The 17231-nt window shown below is 37.9% G+C and overlaps 1 protein-coding gene across 1 annotated transcript; it reads left to right on the plus strand.

The window, feature by feature from the left end:
- The first annotated feature begins 10861 nt into the window (after positions 1–10861).
- LOC147325581 (uncharacterized) lies at positions 10862–17029 on the plus strand. The gene is made up of 5 exons (XM_086300147.1): positions 10862–11310; positions 11831–12031; positions 12502–12622; positions 13239–15193; positions 16781–17029. Exons 1-4 carry the CDS (start codon positions 11047–11049, stop codon positions 13244–13246), a joined length of 594 nt encoding a protein of 197 aa, XP_086156273.1. The 5' UTR covers positions 10862–11046; the 3' UTR covers positions 13247–15193; positions 16781–17029.
- The last annotated feature ends 202 nt before the right edge of the window (positions 17030–17231 follow it).

Genomic DNA, 17231 nt, shown 5'->3' on the forward strand with positions numbered 1-17231 from the left:
ACAAATGTCAGTCATAGTACGCATTGTTTGTTTCCAAGCACAACCAGATATTAAAGAATACTTTCTTGGCTATATAAATGTGGAGCAAACAACTGGCCTTAACCTGTCCAATGTTGTCCTTGACAAGTTGAAGGAGCTTGGCATTCCATTTGAAAACTGTCGAGGACAGGCCTATGACAATGGGGCCAACATGAAGGGGAAGAAGCAAGGTGTTCAGGCCAGACTGCTACAATTAAACCCGAGAGCATTGTTTGTGCCTTGTGGAGCTCACACGATGAATCTGGTCATAGCTGATGCTGCCAAGTCCTCTCCAGATGCAACTGGCTACTTTGGGTATTTGCAGAAGTTGTTCAATTTCTTTTCCAGTGCCACCCAGCGATGGGCCATTTTAACAAAACATGTGAAATTGACACTTAAATCTTGGAGTGACGTTAGATGGGAAAGCAGGCTTCAAAGTGTAACTGCTGTCCGGAGTCAGACAAAAGAAGTGAGGGATGCTCTCCTGGAGGCCAGAGAAGCTGTAAGTGTTGCAGTCGCAAAGGTGGAGGCTCAAGTGCTTGCTGAGGAAGTAGCCTCATTTCGATTTTTGATTTGCTCCATCGTGTGGTGTGAACTTCTTACAATCACAAACCAGGTGAACAAGTTACTACAGTCCAGCTCCATGCAGCTCGATGTTGCTGTCAGGCTCATTGACACTGCCAAAAGTAACCTCTCTAAATACAGACAGTCTGGGTTTGATGAGGCTGTGTCAGCTGCCAAAGAACTCTGTGAGGCCCTGAACATAGAACCACAGTTGAAGGAGAAAAGGCTCAGGAGCACAAAAAGGCAGTTTGCATATGAAGCTGTTGATGAGCCCCTCCATGATGCCCTTAAAAAGCTTGAGGTCACATTTTTCAATTGTGTTGTGGACTCTGCTTTAATCTCCCTACAGGAGAGGTTTGAGACCATGAATCAAGTGAAGGAGAAATATGGAGTGCTGCTTGATTTCAGCAAAGTGAATGGGATGTCCAAGGAGGATTTAAAAAAACACTGCACTGAAGTACAGAAGACACTGACAGATAAGGGAGTAGCTGACATTGATGGACCTGAGATGATGCAGGAAATCATCAACCTTCCTCAGCTGCCACCACAGACGTCTGCTTTGGAAATGCTGTCATTTTTACATGACAATCAGCTTCAAGAGGTATATCCCAATCTGTGGATTGCTCTGCGTATTGCACTGACCCTGCCTGTCACAGTTGCCTCTGCTGAGCGAAGCTTTTCAAAGCTCAAACTCATTAAAACGTACCTGCGTTCATCAATGGGGCAGGAACGTTTAAGTGGTCTGGCTGTTATCAGCATCAATGGTGACGTGGCTCAGAAGCTATCATATGATGACCTTATAGCTGATTTTGCAACCAGAAAATGCAGGCGTGGTGTGCCTCTCTAGGCCCTAGAGAGGCACACCACGCCTGCATTTTCTGGTTGTCAGAGTATGCCCTAGAGTCTAGGGCATACTCTGACAACGAATTGTAAAAATGTTTAACATAGTTACTTAAGGAATGTGGCTTTTGTGTTCAAATTCTTATTTTTCTTATTTAAGTTTCTTATTTAAATTCTATTGTGAAACTATTTGTAAATATATTAATAATAATACTATTATATTATATATATTATTTTTTTATAAAAAAAATTACACATTATTGCCAGGCTCTTTGTTCTTGTTCCAATGTTCAATTTTTGTTTCAGTATTTATTTGTAACAGTATTTTTAACCTCCTTTAACCTTATTTATTTGTTTAACTGTCATGTTTGTTGTTATTTAATTAAACAAATTCCACTGAGAAATTCAAAAGTATTAATGTTTTTTTTGTTTTTTTTTCAGTGGCGGGGGGGGCACCATAAAGCATTTGTGCTTAGGGCACCCAAATGGCTAGCAACGGCCCTGTTTTAAAGTCATGCTAGCATTATGCTGCCTGGGTTTTTTTTGTGTTTTGTTTGTTTGTTTTTCTATTTTAATAATTAAATGACTCATACAGAGACCAATAAGTAGAAACATATGCATTGTGTTCACAGGTTATGTGAACACAACTTCCTGCTGGTAAGTTAATAAATTCATTGACTCTAATATTGGTCTGAGCCTCAAGGTAAACATCAAACACTACATGCATATCACATGAACAGGCTTGTGCTCAGAATCTTGTTAAGCCCTCTCTTCTTTCTTTGAAGACAAAGTAAAACTGCGTATGTATGACTGTTAGGATGCTTGACACGCAGTGCCAACAGTGACTAAATAATCTCCTCAGCCATTTAGCAATGATTTACAACTTGTGGCCGCACTCCACAGCTCCATCTTAAACCCGTCACTCATCCCACTTTCTCATGTCACGTAAATCATTTTTGCTATAAATTCTCCGCTCTTACTCAATTGCACTCATTCACTTTCAAAAGTGAACACAATGTGCTCAGGTTCATGCCAAACTTTAACAGTATGCTGGAATAAGTTGAGCAGTTAGCAGTGTGAATAACAATTTCAGTAACTACAATAAGTCGTTTGAGCCTCCCTGCTGGATTTAGTTTTTTACATATTTGATGATCTTGGGATGTGGTCCTGCCAGCTGTTCAGGCACCCTTTCTTTGAACTCCAGTAACATTAAGAGCCACTTGGGGGTAGTTCTTAAGTTGAGGGGGGCGGGGATTATAAAGCTGCATCATAAAAATAATGCATTAAAAGTACTGTCCTGGAAATGTTTCAATATTTTGCACTGTAGCTTTTACATATGGCAACGTTTGAACAGCTGCACTTCACAGGCATTTTGTACTGAACAACTGTTTTCCACAATAGAGGGAAAAATATTACACACCTACTTAAAGGTTATTTGCATAACAACAACAACACTTCAGTAGGTCACATGTAGCAGGGGAAAGTATCACAGTGGTTTCACCCAAAACCTTCGGTGGTAATGACCCACGCCTTTTTCACACAGATGATGATGCATGATGATAGTGGGTCACTGACCACCCCCTAAGTGACAACACCCACTAGGTTTTAAATACCTGGGAATCTCCACCTTTTTGTTTGAGAACTAAAGAAACCTTTGGGATAAGAGTTGAAATGTCTTTTAAAAGGTTAAAGGTGTTTTGCCTTCTGTAACACGCACGTTAGTCTACCACGTTACACCTTCTTTTCAAGCTCTTAAGACCTACCAAAAACACAGATGCTATTCTGAGAACTGTGGTTACACAAATAACCAAAAGTCACTGGCAGTTAACAATTAGCCCCCTTATCCCAGTAAGGATCTAACTGTTCCTTTCTTAAACAGCAGGGATAGTCTCTTCTGCAGTAGATTACACTAGCAGCTTTGTGCTGTGAAATACCTTTGTGCACACACCCTGTTGTCACTCTGTCAGTCACCAGTGTCTTGTGTAATTTCACAACTTGCCAAAGGCTTTTTGTTTAACAAGAGGTCATTTGATGTGCCTCAGTGGGGAAAGTGCAGGTGTAATGACTTCATTATGCCTGAAATGTATTTTTCTGTTCTCTCTCTCTTTCTTTCTCACAAGTCTTGATACAACACAGTTATAAGTGGTGGCTGTGCTTGGACAAGTCAAAAGGGCTGTTCCTTTTCTTGTACTGCAACAGTTCTTAATATTTACAGCTTCTTGCCTGCCTGTTTCTCCTTTCAGTTATGTTTGCCAAAGCCTGTTTGACAGGCTTATCTGTACAGTCTTCTCAGTCCCCCATCGCACATAACATTCCTTTTTTTAGTGTGAAAGTCTCAGGGGAAACACAGTCTGCCCAGCAGCCCAAAAAGTTGTGAAACTTGCATTTGTAGATACTAAAATAGATTTGTTTTAGCTCTCATATGCACGGACCTATTTTGCAGACAGAGGTTAATTTAAGCATAGATTATTTTAGATTGTAGCTGAAGCACATGGAACAAGAACTGAAACCTATAACATGATCAAATATTGTATAGAGCTGCAGACTATATGATCATTTCACCATGTAAATCCAAAAATAAAACATGCAGAAACAAAGGGGGGAAAAAGAGAATCTATTTTTCTCAAAAAATCTTTTTCACTTACTGCAAAGTGTCAGTCACAGATGCTCCAGATGCACGTCTTCATACTCTTCATAGCTTCTTTCTTACAGACTCTCTGACAAGCTATGGAGTTATAGTCCAGCCTCCTCAGACAAACACAGACACACACACCCCTGACACATGCTCTTGGCTCCTCACCCTTACACTTCTAATGGTGTTTAAGTAAAAAGCCACTATAGAAGAGTTTATATCAGGAATATCAAACTCATTTGACAGCTCACTTTGATCTTGAATGGAGCAGTGAATGACATTTCCTAAACATTTAGCCCCTGAGATTTCTTAATATAAGAAAAAGAAGTGCATGTTAAACACTGTCTTAGTTACATGATGAATGTGTGAAATTACAGAGAATGTTCTGGTAGCTCATTGCTCGCACTGTCCTGTATTTATAAAACATAAAGTTTTTCTTAATTCACAGATTTTAAAAAAAACATAGCAATAGTAGTAGTAGTGGTGACGGGGAGTGAAAAACTTTTCTGTCATTAAGTTGTTTATCTATTACTTAACTAATTTGTTGCATGAATGGGAATTGAGGGAGGGCTTTATCAGTAGGAAAACCTGTACACATTATAAAAACACAGCTTAAAGTTCAACATCTGTGCATTTCTTGGCATTTTCCAAAGCTTTCAAGTGGGCCGGATTGGAGTCTTTGCCGGGCTGATTCTGGCCCACAGGCTTTATGTTTGATCTGGTATTATATGATTAATAATTAATTCCATTTAAAAGTGCCAGTCCAGCTGAACACAGGTGAACACATCATACGTTTTGAATCAAGTAATTAGTGCACTTAACAGTTAAATACTGCTGACCCACCCAAAACAAATGAGATAAACTAAATATTAATATTTTATTAATGCATTTATTTATCAATAAACACCAGTTAAATGTTGTTTCTGACTCCCTATGAAGGAAGGATATGTAACCACACTCTGGACAGGAGGGTAGACTACAGTAGTTTCTGGGTCCGAGAACAACAAGCTAATGAGGCTACAAAAAGCATTCTGAGAGCAACTTAAGATTTACAGCTTAAAAACACTTCTGATCTCCATGTCACTTTTCATAATTTTATTTTAAAGAGCCCTCAGTTAAGTCTTTCATTAGATTGACAAGGCAATACAAGATATAATAATTTTCTATGAAGCTTTGGTTTACTAAAATCTCTCCTATAAGACAACCTCACCTTTTAAATATTGACATATAGAGCTTTATTATCATTGAGGATCAAAGCATTATTTATTGTATATTATTCACAGAAATCATTAATAACAAAGACACGCTGCCTTACTTTGTAGCCTGTCCTCTTGCTCATGTAGTGACCCGGTGACTCTGCTGCCCTGCAGCTTTTTTCTGCACAATGCCAGGAGGAAGCAGTGGGCTGAGGCTGACTCTTTTCTCTCCTTTTATAAATCGGGCTTTATGAGCTTACATAGTGCCATTTGTGCATGAGGCCTGTCCCTGCTCCAAAACAATTCAAAGAGTTTGTTGGTCTGCCTCTTTTTGACAAAGCCACTCTTTCAGCCTGCGTCTATGGAACGCCAGGACTGCCATAATGAATTAATTAAATACACCATTAAATAATTAATTAAACGTGGCAATAATTAATTAAAATTGGAATTAATTAATTAAATAAATAAATAGTTATGATATATGTAATTAATTAATTATTGACACATTTAATTAATTATTTATGTATTTCACATTTTAATTAATTATTGACACATTTAATTAATTAATTATTGACACATTTAATTAATTATTTATGTATTTCACATTTTAATTAATTATTGACACATTTAATTAATTATTTAATGATATATTTATTTATTTCATTTTGGCAGTCCTGACGCCTGGCTCTCATCATGAAATAATTTTATCTGTCAGCCTCACCCATCAAACTCAGGGGGCGGGGTTAACGCTGATCGAGTCAAAACCATTGCTTTGGCCTGGTGGCCATTGTTTCTAGCACACAACAACCGGCATGTGGAAGCTAACAGAACTGAGCTTTGAAAAACCCTGTTTGTGTGTTACCAAATACCGTTTTAATATTTTTTTAGCCGAGAATGTAGTGGTTTAATCTTCATGTGTCTGGTCGGTTTGTCAAGATACAGCCTCTTTGCAAAAGTGTTTCGATGATTTCGGAGATGTCGTCCCAGTCTCACGGCAAAGCGTGGGATAGACCCGCTCGCCTCGCAAGCAATCCCACCGACAAAGCTCAGGCCCCGGTACACAGCTGTAGTAACCCCCGCTGACTTCTTTTACTGAGGTTATATTTATCGGTGTTTTATTTCCTGATGTTCTTATGTGTCCTACGTGTTTCAGTCGCCAATTCTGAATTATAACTAACATTAAAAACATGTTTAAGGAGGAGAGAGAGCAAATAAATCTGTTTAACATCTGATCTTTGGGTTTTTTTTTCAGCAATCAGCGTGACCTGTGTATAAACACATAAAAGAGATAACGTTGGTGTTTCTGTCATGTAGTAACTGCTGGCTTTAACTGTACAAAGGTTGTTCGACACTATGAAACACATACAGACTTCATGATGTTCGGCTAATATTTTTATTGTGAATATTAATCATGCTGACCTCGCTCTGTACACCACGCAGCGAGGTCAGCATATCCACGATATCCTCAGCTCCATGAGTTAACACAAAGTTTCCCAGCTGACTATCTAACTGCCAACTATTCCAGAGACGTGAAAATATACAGCATAAAGAAAAGTGTAAGAGACTCAGCAGCAGATTAGAATAACAGTTATACATTTAATAAATCACCAAATGAATCCAAGAAACGAGCAAACCTGTTCCGACAATTTGAATTTGTATTCCCTCAGCTGCAGACTCGCTGCTGTTTAAATGTTTGAAAAGGAAGATTAGATATAAAAAACGTCAAACATAGACTCAGTCTGCCTTCACATTTGATATGAGGCCAGCACGTATAGTGGCCTCAGCAGGCTATTACTGAAATACACGTGCTATATCATAAACTATGATATAAACAGGGAGGTCCTATTAACATGTTTAGTCTTAAAGGACACCTTCCTGCCTTTAGTCTCATTCATGAGCAGTATTAGTTTTCTTCTAACATCCAGAAGTCTGCACAATGTGTTTCATAGTTTGTAACAAGCCTTTGACAGGTAAACATAACATGACCGAAAAAGCAAAAAAAAAAAAAAAAAAAAAAAAAAGGAGAGAGAGAGTATTGACGTAAGAAGAGAAAATTCTCTCAATTATGGAGACAGGCAAATGGTTCATTTATGTTTGATGTGTGTTTATTCCTCCCTAAATATCGTCGGTGAAGTTCGCCATGCACGTCAGATTTTCCTGCGCATTTTTATACGTCTGCCAACAGAGAGAGAAAAAAAATCACATTCTAACAGACAGCTGGTGCTTAGAATACAGTTGAATAACTATTAAAAAACAGATGATATTTAGATGATAGTTCAGTCTAACACATGTGCCAGTGAACCATTAAACGTCTGTGAAACTATGCAGTTATGAAACGTAACTTTAACCTCAGCCAAACCGATTTGCTCAGTTGTAAATAAAACAGCGAAGTAAACGTGACCCGACAGACAGAACCTGAGTGAATGAAGTCCAGTGTTTAACCACTGAGAGCTAAAACTCAGCTGAGGTTTCAAAGCTGTGTGCCGGTGATTGGACATCAGCTGCTGATGAAGCTGTTCGCCTATAAAGTGCTCTGTAAGGAAACGAGCTCCAGCAGCTCTGCGCTCGGGGAAAACACTATATTTACTTATCTTGTGCAGAAAAATGCGCTGACATTGCGTTATATCGAGCACCGGCTGCCCAGTTAAACTGTGACTATCACCAGGTAACTAGGCGTGTTTCTTGAATTAGCAGCAGGTGTTAAACAGCTGACAGATGAGGAGGAGGATGCATGCAGGTAAACTGAGGGTCTGTTGAGCTGATCGCTGGTTTCGTGAGAAAAATGTCAGCTCGTTCTTTATGTTACAGAAGCACAGAGACACAAGACCAGGCGGAAAGAGACGATCGTTCGGTGAAAATGAGAATCTGCGAATGCAACATGTGGAACACGGAGAGTGGAATATGTAAACAAACCGGTTAACGTACCCCCTCGGTGCGCTCTGCATGCTAACTGTTAGCAGAGCTAGTGAAATCTCTGAAAACATCTGAGCACTTTTGCAAACATGTTCTATGTTGACAACCTGACCAGACATACGTTGCGACATTCGCGGCTAAAACACTGTTAAAAGTGTAGCTGGTGACAGAAAAACGGGGTATTTTAAAACTACACCACCACCATTGCTGCCTGTGATTTGATCTGCATTCTGGGATACCTGGCTGCCCCAAGTCTACACAAGCAATCGATTTTCTAGGATCGACCTGTTTTGACTTACTTTGCACGGCAACCAATCAAATGTTAGAGAAGCTGCATGGGCAGCGTTAACCCCGCCCCCTGAGTTTGATGGGTGAGGCTGACAGATAAAATTATTTCATGACGAGAGCCAGGCGCCAGGACTGCCAAAATGAAATAAATAAATATATCATTAAATAATTAATTAAATGTGTCAATAATTAATTAAATGTGTCAATAATTAATTAAAATGTGAAATACATAAATAATTAATTAAATGTGTCAATTAATTAATTAAATGTGTCAATAATTAATTCAAATGTGAAATACATAAATAATTAATTAAATGTGTCAATTAATTAATTAAATGTGTCAATAATTAATTCAAATGTGAAATACATAAATAATTAATTAAATGTGTCAATAATTAATTAATTACATGTGTCATAACTATTTATTTAATTAATTAATTCCAATTTTAATTAATTATTGCCACATTTAATTAATTATTTAATGGTGTATTTAATTAATTCATTATGGCAGTCCTGGCGTTCCATAATATGGAGGATATCTGGCTGTTTAGCAGGTAAATGCTCCAGTATGTTCTTTATGTCCATACTTGGTCTGTATGTAACCTAGGTAGGTAGTATACGCTTTCTTTCTTTCTTTGTTTTTGTAGAAAGTCAATGTTTTAAAAGTGTCATGGTGTAAGTGTAAGTTGTTATTAAATGCAGATAAATCAAAAATCATGTTATTTTTTAGAATGGCAATATACTCTTATACTCTAAGTAAATTTTAAGTAATGCATAAGTAATTTTAGTAATTTTAAGAATCAGATAACTTCAGGTATTTTGCAGAAAAGGAGACACAAATTATTCTGTAAGTAATTTTAAGTACTGCATAATTTCTTGGTAATTTTACAGAAAAAACAAACAATATTTCTTCATCTCACACTGTAAGTACACTGTACTTTTCAGCGTGTGGACCATATTACAGAGTAGTTTAACCTTACCTAACTTCCTGGTATTTTACAGGAAAGTGCTTTCTGTACACTCCTTTTGACAGTTGTTTGAACAGTCATTGTGACAGAAAAAAAAAGTTAGACGTTAGACATGGATCCATTATTATAAGGACACAATGGCCTGCAGATTTTAATGGTATTTATCTTTTTCTTATAAGTTATTATAATTATCTTGATAAAATAAAAGGACAGTTGAATAAAAGAACATCCTTCATGTACATGAACATAGTGACTATTAAATAAAGATGTAAAAACATAAAGGTGTAAAGACAAAATATTCAAATATAAACCCTGAATCCTGAAAGTACAGCATATTTACAATGTACGTTATTCTAGTGTGCCTTTAAGCATTTGTATATAAAATATAATTACACTGTAATTTAAAATAAAATACCTTGAAAGTCCAATTAAATACAGGAGTATTACACCCTTATTTACATGCTGTATTATAAAGCATTACCCTGACCCGAACCCAAAAACGTTAGATAGTGCATGCAGTTGATCTTTTTGTCTTATTACTGGCTGAGAGGATCATGAACACCTGTTAAGTAGATATCCTTGTACATCTGTAGAGTTTCCCATTAGATGTATTTTTTTGTTTTTAAATAAAAATCTCTCCTTAAGCTCATTCTGATCTCTGCACATACATATGCGAAAACCATCATCGCTATGGCCTTGGGTCAGTATTTTACCATCGTTTGTCCCCAGAGTCAGAAGAGAATATGGGCAACAATTAAATATGGTGCCTATGTTTCCCCAACATGAGGATCTGAAACTGTTAGAGCTGGTACTGTGTGAGAGTCAGAAAATATTACTCCTGATCAGTGTGGCTGCTCTTGGAGTTGCACTTTACCTCATTAGTAACAATATTGTTGTCGTTGATGTTATTTTTGCATATGATTTAAACATAGTGTTCCCTCTAACCAACCACAGACTTGGCTTGGAGGAAGAAATAAATATCCTGTATATCCAGTTCACTTTGTAGAAGTACAGAGCTCATCGAAGCTCCTGAAACAACCAGCAGGCGTCTCTCTTTCTCTCTTTCTTTCATGTATAAATGCAACACAGACTCTTTCACATAGGGAAAAATGTGTTCAAAGTTCAGCAAAGTGTTGGCTTTAGTTTAAATTATTAAACATTGCAAACGTTTGTTATTGTTCGTCTTTCTTTAAGGAGTTATTAAATAATTTTCCATGTGCAAACAATGTGTGATGTGCACATGTGAAAGGTATTAGTATATTGATCACTTAAAATTCATACAGTGAATATATATTACAAGCCAGCCTGTGATGTTAAATATAATATTCAAACTTTTGGTTAAATTCTCCTATTTTATAATTCATACGTCAGACTGGGAACACCCCTTCTTGCCTCCATGTGGCTCTCCACCCTCTCCTCATCCCTCTATCCTTCACCATACAGAGCTCCAGACCTCCTCTGGGAACATCCGAGACATATCAGTACACTACAGACTCTGCAGACGTTTAATCACCTCTCAACAGCTCAACAGCTGCTGGTACTCTGGTATTTAATCAGATGTGCTTCTGAGTTGTCAGTAGATTTGAATAGAGGGATTTAAAGCCGCTAACTGGTGACGTTTTGGAGCATGAGGGTGAGCCAAGTGTTGCAGTTGTCCACTTTACTGGTAGGACTTCACCATGTCTGGTGTTCACCTGCACTAGGTCAGGTCCCTGTGTCTCAGGTGAAGATGCTCTCGCTGGGTCTGGCTCACCTGCTGGAAGAGGTGACTGAGAACGTGGAGCGACTGGAGCAGCACGGGCAAATGATGGGAAGAGAGATGGACGGGGCAACAAAGCGTTTGGAGAGCCTTCGTAAGAAAAATATACAAGTGGGACGGACTCACAAACAGGTGAGTGAGAGCTCTGCAAATTACTTTTCACAGCAAATCAGACAACCTAGTGTGCAATCTTTGCCCCAAAATCTCCAGCATATGCTTCAGATTATATATTTTGGATGTTTTTTAAAGCTACAACTAACAACTTTGAAGAAAACAGTTCATTTTGGAGTCTAAAATTTTGGAGTCTACACTAGTGTGTTAGTGTAGTGTTATTTGATTAAAAATAACACTACTCTAACACACTAGCTACTAATTTATTGTCATTTAAATCCAGTAATTGATTAATTACCTAATAACTGATTGTTATATTATTATTTTATTATATATTTGTGCTGTCCTTTGTAAGATGGGTAAAATATAACATTGAATATGGCAGCTTTGTTAAGCTGAAAGTATTGATAAAATTACAGGTAACCATCTTCTACTTTTTATTAATCAAAATCAACTAAAATGGCATAAAATATTAGATTTTAAGCCCATAGCTCTGCATCTTCCTTGGTGGTTTGGCTGATTTAAATGTGTTTCTCTCCAGGTGAGGAAGGTCCTGCAGACATCGTCTGCCAGGAGGGACAGACAATGGAGGACAGTCAGAGACCTGCAGAAGGAGTCGGAGGATCTGGAGACTGAACAGGCAGGCATGCAACGCCGCATGAACCGGATCCTCCAGAGTATGAGGAGCCTGACTGAGGCAAGGTCAGGGGGTGGGGCTTGCACTGGCATCAGCTCCATGAAGGTGAGCAAAAACCAGGAAGTTAACCAATAAATTATCAGGAATCATGAAGAGACCAAGTCATCAGTCACACTCACGTTTGCTGCAAAAAAATGTTTTGCAAAGTATATTGATGACTCGCATATGAGGGGGTGGTAAATAAATTAGCACATTACTTAAGCAACTGGAGCTGGAAATGGCCACTACCAAGCGATCTCTTTATATGTGGGCAGGTTTCAGCCAACATTACCTTACCAACATTAACAGAGCTACTGAGGCAAGGAAGTCAATTGTGAGGGTGTTAAAAACATGACAAACTTTCCAAATGCTGCATAAATATCAACAGCTGCTGTACCATTAGCACTGGAGCTGTCCTGGATCAGGAGCATGCTGATTGAACCTTACAAAGAAGAAAGCTTCAGCAGTTGCTTCGATGGATTTATCAATGAAGTTCAGAGATCTTCTTACACTTTAACATTGTTGCTGTGTTGCAGGTTCTCGTTGATAAACAGGCCCGACGACTTGCCAACCTGACCTCTGAGGTCTCTGCGTGGGAGAGAATGATTGACAGACGCCAGCAGTACATCGAACATCTGGAGAAACAGCTGTCTTCAGGTTTAATGCTAACATTTTATACTTTTTTCATATTATGTTTTTGATTCTGTCTTTTCTACCTTTATAACTAAATATTTTACCTGTCTTGTGTATGTCACAAGGGAGGGCAAAGTCAGGCCTGCTGGTTGACCCAGTATGAAACTTCTCATTAGTTTCTTTTTTAAAAACACAGTTTTTACCCATTATCTAATTTGCCAAAAATTACATTAAATATCTCTAAATATACTTGATAAATAGCCTCAAAATCTTGTACAGACTTTTGATCACCAAACTACTGAATATTTCCACAACCACTGCATCGATTGCTGAATAATGTGACACAGATGAGCATGTTTTTTTTTAAACTTTTGGCTGCAGATGTACTTTATGATTGGTGCTTACTGGATAATTTGAGCTCAGCAGTGTAGCATGGCTGACTATCTTGTCTGTCACTCTAAATGTGTCTCTGTATTTTCTTTTCTCTGGTAATTACTTGGGTTTGCTTTCTACCTGCTCTTGTCCTCTCTGTCTAGTGCAAATAACTGTGAAAGCCCTGCACTGGCTGTGCTGTGTTGTTCATTAAAAATGCTCAGGAGTTTGTCTTCCTCTCCGGTGTGTCTTTGTGTGTTTGTTTTAGATGCCTAAAAGCCTCCCAGCAGCGCAGAGGGTAGAGGTTCACCCAGCCTGTGACCGATGAGCACAGCTGCATCAACACTGTGACTCTGACCAACTTACAGGCTGAGACTGATGCTGCAAAACTGACAAGGCAAACAGCTCTGACAGTCAGCCATGTGAGACGTCAGTGCCTTTTTAAACGTGTGTGCCATCTGCATCTCACAAGGATGTATTTTTTTTTACAGCATAAAGCAAATATTTTTACCCAAAACATAATAAAACATCTCAATTTCAATAAACCTAATGCAAAAAGCTGTTTGGATTCCTCATCTAGTATTTATAAATCAAAATCATCTCACCACTCCTCAGATTTATATGGTGGCCTCTTAGATAGGCCGGACTCTCAAGCTTGGCACCAGTGAGGAAACTAGCTAACTATAGTTCATGTAATTAAAACAATAACACCGTGTCTGTTTTGTGAAACTTCTTTTACTTTACGGGAGTTTCTTGTGTTATTCAGAGTGCTTTAAGGCAGGGCTTTTACTTCTAATAGAGCATTTTTCTATGTTATTTAGAGTTCGTCTGTGTCAAATATGTTGTGGAAGTGTTCTGTCCTCAGTAAGAGCTGCCTGTTTCTAAAGGTTTGAAAACACTACTTGACTTGTTCCTGAGTCATCACGTTGTGGCTCTGGCTTTCACATTGTTGTGGTGATGATGAAACGACTCACGAAGATAGTTTGTCACACTCACTGAAATAAACACGAGCGTAGTGAGACAGTTGTTCAGCACACCCACCGATAAAACAAATCATCCAGTTGAGTCACACTGAAATTTTTAAGAACTAAAAACTGAAAAGGCAAAGTTAGACTTGGTCAGACATTATTTAACTAACAAGTTACACGAAAGAACACAGAAATTAAACGACTGTGCTAGAATATTGAACTAAGACTATATTCTGAGATCCAGCAACTATCGCACTGCTCCTTTATGAGTAACAGAGAAAACAGTGTTTGTCATTTTGATGTCGCTGGCCAGAAATTTGTTAGTAATTGTTCGTGTTTTGACCTTGATCCTACATTACAGATGATCTGGATGTTGGTCTTATGTGTTTGTGTTGTGGCTTGGTCATTCTTGAAAATGAGATTTTTGATCTCAGTTACGTAATGGACATACTGTATACTGTCTGGCTTAAAGAAGAAGAAGAAGAAGAAGAAGAAGAAAAAGAAAAAGCCTCCAGCTGGATTTAACTAAGCAAACAGGTAAATCAAGAAAACAGTTGAGATTACTGAAGCTGCTGAAACTAGGTTAAGAACTGTCCGAAGCATTATTAAAACCTGTGATAGTGGTCAACCATCAAACTGCAGTTATAAACTCAGAGTTTTAAATTTTGTGGGTTCATGATTTTTTGTTTTAGTTTCATATTGTTTACGGTCTTCAGTTATTTTGCTATTTTTGTGTCTTTTTGTCATTTGTGCCTTTAGTTTGTTGCTTAGTAAGGCTATAGATGTGTGAGCTCCCTTTGATGATGCCATTCTGTTCCATCAGTCCTGTCTCTATGGTTGTCTTGCTGCATCAAATTTGTATGTTTAAGTCTTTAAGGGTGTCCAAATTCATGGGCTGCATCCTCCTGCACAGCAAATTCAAAAGTGTTAAATGTTTTGGTGTTAGTAGTCTTCTTGCAAAAGTAGAGTTAATTTTACTCTAAGCAGAGTCACATTCTTTTAATGTAACTCTGAGGTGTAAAATGATAGTAGTTAAAATCGAGTGTTAAAAATTAGTGTTTCTATTTCAAATCTGGAGGTGTTACAATGGAAACATTAACTCTTGACCTCTTAACTCTGAACTCCTACAGGGGCTATGACACCAATAGAGTAAATTCACAGACTCCGCCCCCAGCACCACAGGCTCCAATCAAAGCTGAAGTGAAGCCGTTTCAGAACATTTTGCTCTACATATTTGAGTTGTTTGCGATGCTTGGTAAGGCATTTTTTTCAAAGATTGTTTCAATTATTATTATGAGCTTTTACTTCTGTGGCTCTTTGGAGTTGAGACAAAGCTGTGTGAAAGGCATTAGCCATGTTGCTCGCTGATAGCATAATATTCTGTTTTAGCTAGCTGAAAGGTATTGTTTGCGGGCAAATACCACAGCCTTGAAAAAAAGCTTGCATGTGAATTTTCAGTCAAACCTTTGGTCAAATACACCTAAAACAATGTCTAGAATTTGAAATGTTGGTATAATGGTGCTACTTGAACCCTGAAAACGATCTCCCATAAAAATAAAAATAAAAACGAGCAAACAGCAGTAGCAGATGTCCTGACTGGGTTCTACCTACCTACCTACCTACCTCCGTGCCAAACTTCGTGATGCCTTTGGTTTTCTCACTAGCTCCTTCTCTGACACTGTCGGGAATCTGGGTGTGCTACTTGACAGCTCATTTAAACTTGATAAACAAGTGTCTGCTGTCGTCAGATCCAGTTTTTACCAACTTCGCCTTATTTCTAAGGCCAAACACTATATCCCGCACAATGACCTGGAAAAGCTCATCCATGCCTTTGTAACGTCAAGGCTAGATTATTGTAATTCACTTTATTTTGGTCTCCACTCTACCCTTCTACATAGATTACAGACAGTCCAGAATGCCGCTGCACGCATTCTAACTAAAACTAAGAAGTTTGCTCACATCACTCCCGTCCTCGCTGATCTGCACTGGTTGCCTGTGAAATTTCGTATTCAATTTAAAATTCTGTTGCTTACTTTTAAAATTACTAATAACACAGGACCAAGCTATCTTAAGGAACTCTTAAACTCATATGCTCCTGCGAGGGCTTTAAGATCATCCTCACAGTTATTGTTGGTTCAGCCCAGATCTCGTTTGAAGTCTAGAGGTGATCGAGCGTTTGCTCTAGCTGCACCTGAGCTGTGGAACAATCTCCCGATTGGCATCCGGGCGTCTGATTCTATTCAATCTTTTAAATCACGGCTTAAAACATATCTGTTTGAACTTGCTTTTTCTACCAGTTAAATCCTGGCCTTGTTTGCAGTGAGTTATTCTATTAATTTTTCTGTTTGTCTTGCGTTGTCTTGCGTTGTCTATGTTCTCTATCACTGTGTTTGATGGTACCGCTTTACTTTGCTATAGCTATGTGCTATAGTTTACTCTTATTAGTGGTTTTTACCTGTGAACATAATTCCACACTTATATGACTCTGATGTTATAGTGTTAATTGTTTTATTCTTTTATTCTTTTATGTAAAGCACTTTGGCATGCCCTTGGCTTTTAAATGTGCTCTATAAATAAAGATTGTTGTTGTTGTTGTTGTACCTTAGCATTTAGATCCCTCCAGAGTTTTGTGCACACGGTTTAGGTAAAAATGAAAAAGGTTGAGGTTTTACATTTAGTTCAGTATTACCTGTTGCCTGTGTCCTTGTCTTTTGGGAAAATACTTTACACAATAGCTCAAAGAGGATTACTTTTTTTTTTTTTTTTACTGTGCTGCAATTGTTTACTGGATTATTTGTGCCATTAATTAGTGTCAACTAATTTTTATTCAATCTCCGCACAGGATATGCTTGTGAAGATGGAATATGGGGGAGAGCAGAAGTGCGTTGAAGTTCCACAAAGGGATGAATGAAGGACATGCATATTGTATTGAAGAAATAAGTGATGAGAATGCTGTTATTTGCATTTACCATGTCAGACCTTTTGATAAACAAAATTCTAATGAAAGTGAGAACATGTATACTGTTACATCTTTCAGAAAATGTTTTGAAATTGTGGTGCACAGTTCAGAATAAATGTTTTTCAAAAACCATTGCATCTTTTTAGTAAATGTTTATTTCCAAAGGAAATTTCTAGAAGTTCAGAACAGTAAAATTCCCGCTTTTTAGAATGAATTAGAAGATAACTCTTACGTAGTTAAACTAAAATACTCTTTGAGAGTTAATATATAAACTCTTAACACCAAGTGTTAAATTATCAACTCCAGACAGATTTGGTGTTTAACACTAAATCAG

The sequence above is a fragment of the Aulonocara sp. 'chitande type north' Nkhata Bay genome, linkage group LG7 (assembly GCF_057382095.1).
Source record: "Aulonocara sp. 'chitande type north' Nkhata Bay isolate Kocher_YH1m ecotype deep benthic linkage group LG7, A_spYH_male_GT1.1, whole genome shotgun sequence".
NCBI lineage: Eukaryota > Metazoa > Chordata > Actinopteri > Cichliformes > Cichlidae > Aulonocara > Aulonocara sp. 'chitande type north' Nkhata Bay.